Source organism: Brassica oleracea, unplaced genomic scaffold, assembly GCF_000695525.1.
Source record: "Brassica oleracea var. oleracea cultivar TO1000 unplaced genomic scaffold, BOL UnpScaffold00941, whole genome shotgun sequence".
NCBI classification, from domain to species: Eukaryota; Viridiplantae; Streptophyta; class Magnoliopsida; order Brassicales; family Brassicaceae; genus Brassica; species Brassica oleracea.
The window spans coordinates 34,708-42,104 of NW_013617536.1; the positions used below are offsets into that span (position 1 = coordinate 34,708).

General features: G+C 45.1%; 2 protein-coding genes across 2 annotated transcripts; one reads left to right on the plus strand and one right to left on the minus strand.

The window, feature by feature from the left end:
• Window positions 1-235: 235 nt before the first annotated feature.
• On the minus strand, window positions 236-2,529 carry LOC106320492 (endoglucanase 21-like). Its single transcript, XM_013758860.1, has 6 exons — window positions 2,232-2,529; window positions 1,824-2,131; window positions 1,314-1,736; window positions 1,087-1,222; window positions 701-873; window positions 236-616 (listed from the first exon to the last, which is right to left on the minus strand). The coding sequence occupies exons 1-6, from the start codon at window positions 2,527-2,529 to the stop codon at window positions 236-238; spliced, it is 1,719 nt and encodes a 572-aa protein (XP_013614314.1).
• Window positions 2,530-3,042: 513 nt separating this feature from the next.
• Window positions 3,043-5,646, plus strand: LOC106320493 (uncharacterized protein K02A2.6-like). The gene has a single exon (XM_013758861.1). It carries the CDS (start codon window positions 3,043-3,045, stop codon window positions 5,644-5,646), a length of 2,604 nt encoding a protein of 867 aa, XP_013614315.1.
• Window positions 5,647-7,397: the final 1,751 nt, after the last annotated feature.

A 7,397-nucleotide genomic window follows, 5' to 3' on the forward strand; every position in this document is an offset into this window, starting at 1 on the left:
GTCAAACACATGACCAACCTTGTGAAACATTCAGAAAGAAGCCAAGCAGAAACAAGAACTCCATTAGATCCTCCTATCCGAGACTTGGACAGTTTGCTAGTGACGGACAAAGTATGTTCAAGAACAGATCAGGGAGTTGAAGAAAGCATAAAGAACTGTCGAGAACATGAAGAAACAGGGAAAACAAGTCCAATAATAAAGCAGAAAACAGAGTAAACAAAGATGATCTTCTTGATCAAGTCTCAGGATCCGGAGACAACGACAGAGGAGTAATGGCTGAGAAGAGGCCGTTTCTGTCAAGTCCTCCACCCCCTCGTGACGAGGCTACAAGAGCTGCCACAAGACCTGAGTTTCCCACCAGAGTGGCCTGTGTGTAGTTGTAGTTTGCACGTAGGTCATGGAAGCCGTCATTCTTGTCAGGTCCAGCGACCATTGCTCCTTCAATCGTGTTTGGATTCTCGTTACTGCTCTCCTTCCACTTCCAACCTCCTTCGCAAGTCACTTTCTTGTTCTTGGGGATCGAAGCGCCCCTGTGATGTACATGTTTGGGATATTTCTGCCCAAACCCCACAACATAACTAATGTTCTGTGGGTTCTTGCCTAGTATGTAATCAACCTGCGGGAAGAAGAACACACACAAAAGCTTGATCCAGATGATCATATAATAATGGTTGTAACGTTTTCATTGTGATTTCAATACCTGAGATGTTGAAAAGTCACGTAGGACCTGAGTTTTGAAGAAACTTGGGCCACAGTACCATCCAGGAGTATCAGAAGCATCGAGGTAGTCACTGTAGAGGGTTGCGAGGAAAGCTGCATTCGCAGCATATTGGAGAGGCTCTGGTTCGCCATGGTTCAGCAGGATCAAACCACCTGTAGATATGAAAGCAGCCATACTCTCAATACTATATGATCAAAACATCCTAACTAAATCAAAACTCACATAATCCTTTTCAATATATAGAGCACGAGCTAAGACTTATACAAGACCAAAATCTCACTATCCAATAGTTAGTTTCACAAGTTTACACTAAGACTGATGCAGTTTCAAAATCTGAGACAACTAACTAACTAACTAACTCTTACCTTTTGTTCTGTTAAATTTGGTGTAGTAAGGCAAGTCCGAGCACATTACTATGCTGGTTTGTTCGTGAAAGGTTTTCAACATGTCTTCATAAGGAAATGGAGGGCTGAGGAACAGCCTCAGCCGAGTCAAGAGCAACTGAAAAAAAGCACACAAACAAACAAAAACAGAATGTAAGCAAGCAAGGAATCTGTTGGAAGAAAAACATAACTAAGGAAGCCTCATGTACCTGTGTCCCAGCAAGCTTGTTGTCCCACCCGAAGACACCATAACGAGGGCCATGCGAGAAGGCACCGGCACGCTTCGCTAAATCGTGACTGGTTACCTTCGCAAGATAGGTGTTATCTCCCGTAGCATAGTACATCCATGCTCCTCCCCATATGAGGTCATCCCAGTGCTCTGAGCTTTTCATTTTGGTACTCATAGCCTCAGCGAACGAGTACATCGCTTTGGCACTGCGAACAAGTGTTGCAGAGTACTCGACTTTGTCTCCGAAGACGATGGATGCTGAGGCGAGGGCAGCTGCCATCTCTGCAGCGAGATGCGGGCAGTTAGTGTGACACACAGTGAAGTCCCTTTTGTAATTAATGTCCTCTGGCCTCATCCAGCAGTAGTTGTCATTAGGCAATTCGCTTCCTATAGTCATTCCTATCTGTGAAAACGAAAACAAACAATTAGAAACATATGAGTATGCAAGAAGGAATGGAAAAATAGCAAGAACGAATGGGAAAATATCAACCTGTGACACCATTTCAAATACTGTATCAGAACTGCTATTGAAGTTGTTTAGCAAGTAGTCAGTTCCCCACTTGATGAGTCCTTTGACATGGTTGAGTTCGCCAGCAACTTGATACTTTGTGCTATATTCAATAACACTCCAGCTCAACATTGTCATTGAGAATGACATGGGAAAGTTGGACTTGATCGAACCTCCAGCATCATAGTACCCTCCTGCTAAATGTGGGTAAGAGCTCCCTGGAAACTTGCCATCGTTCAAGCAAGAATCTCCCCGCCAAGACACGTTATTCCCCTCTGGGAGTTTTCCGGCTGGAACATCAAAACATTTAAAGAGAAGAAGCTTAGTAACATTTACATTAATTTAGTAGCTAGTAATGAATTTAAAATTGATCAAAACTGATTAGCTTACATATTTGGGCATTGAAGAACTTCAATGCCACTGGAATAGCAATGGTGCTATTTTCTTTCGTTAATGGTGGAACGTTGTAGTGGTCGTGAGGCAGAGTCTTCGACAGGGTCATCGCTATGATGCAGGACACACACAAGACTCCTCCAAGCCATAGAAGTAATTTTCTGTTGCTTGAGATGCAAGCAACAGAAAATTTCTTCTTTTTCTTGGCGATAGTTGGTTTGAGAACCCAACTTTCCTTCATTTCCAGAGATGGCTGTGTCAGTGGAGTCAGCTCAAGTTCCTCAATCTCCGTCATTGTCCTATGATTCATCTGAAAGAGAGAGAGCGAGAGAGGTGTTACTGTTACTGTATATACAACAAGATAGTAAGAACTGAAAGAGAGAGAGCGAGAAAGCTGTTACTGTATATTATTTTATACCAGTTGGTTTGCTAATGATGCAAGACCACCTATTGCATCGGAACCATACATCATTGGCATGTTATTCTGATAAGTTGGCAGTGCCTCTAGCGTTTGTGCATAAGAGGATGAGGTCGAAGAGAGAGCAGAGACGTGGCTAGGAAGTAATGAAGAGGAAGAGGAGAGACTCCCTCTGAGATGGAGGTTTAGAGTCATATGAATAAAAGAATACGATGTCGTTTTTATATTTACGTTTACTATTTATGTGAGAGCTTGTAAACATTTGATCTATCATAATTGATCACAACAAATATCTTATCCTCTTATCTCTTTCTTCTATACTTCTCCCCTTTCTTGTTACGATTAGATAACCCTTAATCTAGGGTTTATTATTGGTATCAGAGCCTGATCATGCCTCCTAAGCAAGATCAGCAAGCTGAGAAGGTCTCAGCGATGGAGGGTCATATCGCGAGTCTTTTGGGTGCGATTGACGGGTTACGAAGCGTGGCGGAGAGACATGACCGTCAGTTCGTAGCGATGGAGAAAAATGCAGACGAATGTCACCAGCAAGTCATGGAGATGTTCAAACAGCTACCGGCGAGGGTAGCCAGTCCGGAGAAGGTTGAATCGAAGGAGAGTCACCGTGAGACCGAGGGATCTGTTCCTAAGGCTCAAGGGTTACAGATCCGGCCAGAGAAGAGTCTTTTGCAGGTACCAGAGGAGGCGACACCCCTTAGATCGACGGATTTCAACACACCGTCGTATCAAGCGGGATCATCAGGGTTTTCAGCTCATCAGAAGCTGGATTCCCCTCCGAAGAAGCTAGAGCTACCGAACTTTGAAGGGAAGAACCCAGATGACTGGATCTTCCGAATGGAGAAATGCTTTTCTGTTAATCAAACCGATGAAGGAGAAAAGTTGTCGCTAGCTATGTCAAGCATGACGGGTTGTGCAGTCACCTGGCTGAGGGTGATACAGAACCGAGAAGAGCCGTTGGACTGGAGGGATTTTAAGGCAAAGCTGAGGCGACGTTTTAAACCATCGGGAGGAGGTACTGTACTCAGTCAGATGTTGCGGTTGAGACAAACAGGAACTGTATCAGAATTCCGTGAGATGTTTGAAGAGTTATCAGCTGAAGTGCCTCATGTGCCAAACGACGTGTTAGAAGAAATATTCTTGCACGGGATGAAGCGGACACTGAGAGAGCAAGTGGTGAGATTGAGACCTGTAGGTATGGATGAGATCGTAGACATGGCAAAGATCATAGAGGAACAAGAGAACGAGCGCAGTACCTACCAGTCTAGATCCTTTCAAAGGACTAGCTCTGCACCGGCACTTAACTCGAATCACCGAAGCTATTCATCCAACCATAGTTCGGTAAGACAAGGAGAGAATACACCTGCGAGAAAGTCTAGCGAGTCACCACGCGACAACAAGGGCAGTGAGCAAAGGAGAACAATCCAAAACCCTTGTCGTCATTGTGGAGAAAGGTTCTTTGCGGGTCACAGATGCAAGGCTTTCCAGCATTTTAAGAAAATGGAGTTGGATGAAGGTGAAGAAAAGGATGAGGAGTTGGTTAGCGACGAGGAAAGATCTGAGGAGCAGAATACGCCTGAGCAAGAGTTACACGTCTTGTCATTAAATTCGGTGGTGGGAATCACATCCAAGAAAACCATGAAGATGAAAGGGTTTATTGGCAAGCGAGAAGTGATCGTCCTCATTGATTCTGGTGCCACTTGTAACTTTATATCCAAACAACTGGTGGAGGAGTTGAGTCTTCCAGTGGAGGAAACTATAGACTTTGGAGTGGCAGTTGGGAATGGAGAAGTTATCTCTGGATCGGGAAAGTGTGAAGGAGTCGAAGTGGAGATACAAGGAGTTAAAATTAAGGAGGAATTTTTAAGATTTGAGTTGGGAACAATAGACTTGGTGTTGGGATATTCGTGGTTGGCTAAGCTAGGAGAGACACACATCAACTGGGGGTTACACATTTTGCGGTTTCAGTATGAGGAGAAATGGGTGTCAATATGCAGTGATCCGGAGTTGCTGATTGCTCAAGTGTCTTTAAATGCTATGGAGAAACTCTGCGAAAAGGAGGATGTGGTTTTCCTGTTGGAATTACAGACGTTATTCGAGAGTAATGATAAGAAGATAGAGACTGTGCCGAGCAGAGCTGTGTCTGCATTGTTGAAGACGTTTGCGGGGGTGTTTCAAATGCCAAAAGGACTACCTCCCAAGCGTACGAGAGAGCATGCGATAACCTTACAGGATGGAACATCTCCTATCAACGTAAGGCCTTATCGATACTCACATACGCAGAAAAATGAGATTGAGAAGTTGGTAAAGGAGATGATGCAAGCAGGAATAATTCGCCCGAGCATCAGCCCGTTCTCGAGTCCAGTGTTGTTGGTGAAGAAGAAAGATGGCGGGTTAAGGTTTTGTGTAGATTACAGGGCTGTAAACAAAAGCACCATACCTGATAGGTATCCTATACCCGTGATCGAGGAGCTGTTGGACGAGCTAGCGGGAGCTACCATCTTCTCTAAGTTGGATTTGAAGTCAGGATACCATCAGATCAGAGTGCGAGATGAGGATGTTGGGAAGACTGCCTTCAAAACTCATGAGGGTCACTACGAGTTCTTGGTTATGCCTTTCGGGCTCACCAATGCTCCAGCGACATTTCAATCAGTCATGAACGAAATTTTCAAGCCGTGGTTGAGGAAGTTCGTCTTGGTATTCTTTAACGACATCCTTGTTTACAGCAAGAACGAGGAAGAGCATAGAGAACACTTGAGGGTCGTGTTACAATTGCTAAAAGACCACCAGTTCTATGCCAATGCGAAGAAATGTGCTTTTGGTCAGTCTGAGATAGCATATCTGGGTCATATCATTTCAGGAAAAGGAGTAGCAGCAGATCCTGAGAAGATAGAAGCGGTGAGACAGTGGCCACAACCCAAGAATATTACATCACTGAGGGGGTTTCTGGGGTTACGGGTTATTACCGAAGGTTCGTAGAAGGATATGGAAAAATAGCGCGGCCACTCACTGATTTGCTGAAGAAGGAAGGGTTCAAATGGTCAGCACATGCAATTCAGGCGTTCTCAATGCTCAAAACGGCCATGACGCAGCTACCAGTGCTGATTTTACCAGATTTCAATAGGCCATTTGTGGTGGAGACAGATGCCTCTGGTGTGGGTATTGGAGCTGTGCTATCGCAAGGGGGTCGGCCTATTGCTTTCATTAGCAAGGGATTTTCAAGCACGGGCCGTGTGAAGTCCGTTTATGAGAGAGAGTTGCTCGCTATTGTGTTTGCAGTTACTAAGTGGATACACTTTCTCACTGGTCACAAGTTTACCATATGAACTGATCAAAAGAGTCTAAAACATCTATTGGAGCAGCGGGCAGTTTCGGTTGAGCAACAGAAGTGGGCTTCGAAGTTGTTGGGGCTCAACTACACGATTGAGTATAAGCCTGGGAAGGAGAACAGAGCGGCTGATGCTCTCTCACGTCTTCCTGGTAAAGAGGAGATGTGAGAACTTCAGTTAACAGCACCCTTGACGATCGATAAGGAGGAATTAGCGCTGCAGGTAGCTCAAGATGAGGTACTTCAGCAGATTATTCGGTTTGTGCAAGAGGGAGCAGAGGGAACAGAAGGTTATAGTGTGAAAGAAGGGTTGCTCCTTAAGGATAACAGGCTGGTGATTCCGGCAAAGTCACCGTTTATCCCAAATCTCTTGAAGCAATTCCACAACAGCAGTGTGGGAGGACATGAAGGAGTATTGAAGACATTTAAGCGAATGTCTAGAGAAGTGTTGTGGAAAGGTATGCGCGCAGACATCACGGAGTTCATCAAGGCTTGTACAGTTTGTCAGCAGAATAAGTATTCAACACTGTCACCTGCGGGGTTGTTGTCTCCTTTGCCAATTCCCCTACAAGTCTGGACTGATATCAGCCTTGATTTTGTAGAAGGCCTTCCGTACTCAAAGGGTTTCGATGTTATTCTGGTGGTGGTTGACAGGCTTACTAAGTATGCCCATTTCATTCCTCTCAAGCATCCGTTCACTGCGAAGTCAGTTGCTAAGGTGTTTATACGGGAGGTGATCAAGTTACACGGCTTCCCGGAGACAATGGTATAGGATCGCGACAAAGTATTCCTGAGTCAGTTCTGGTCTTCATTGTTCAAGAATCAGGGCACTGCTCTCCACAAGAGCACCGCTTATCACCCACAGTCGGATGGTCAGACGGAAGTAGTGAACCAATGCTTAGAAGCCTATTTGAGATGTTTTGCGGGTCGTAAGCCTTCGTCGTGGGTTCAGTGGCTACCGTGGGCAGAATACTGGTACAATACTTCACATCATTCTGCCACCAACACCACACCCTTCAAGACGTTGTACGGGCGTGATCCTCCGAAGTTACTTCGTTTTGGTGACGTGCCTACTGCCAATGCGGAGGTTGAAGAGATGATAAGAGGGCGTGATGTGTTACTGCAGGAGTTGCGAGATAACTTGGCTGTTTCTCAAGCAAGGATGCAAGCATCAGCCAACAAGAAGAGAAGAGATGTGGAGTTTGATGTGGGAACATGGGTCTATCTTAAACTTCGTCCCTACATACAGACGTCTGTAGCGTACCGAAGAGCAGAGAAGCTAGCGCCTCGTTTCTTTGGTCCTTATAAGATTGAAAAGCGGATTGGGAAGGTGGCGTATAAGTTACTACTACCGGCTCACAGTCTGATTCACCCTGTTTTTCACGTGTCGCAGTTGAAGCTA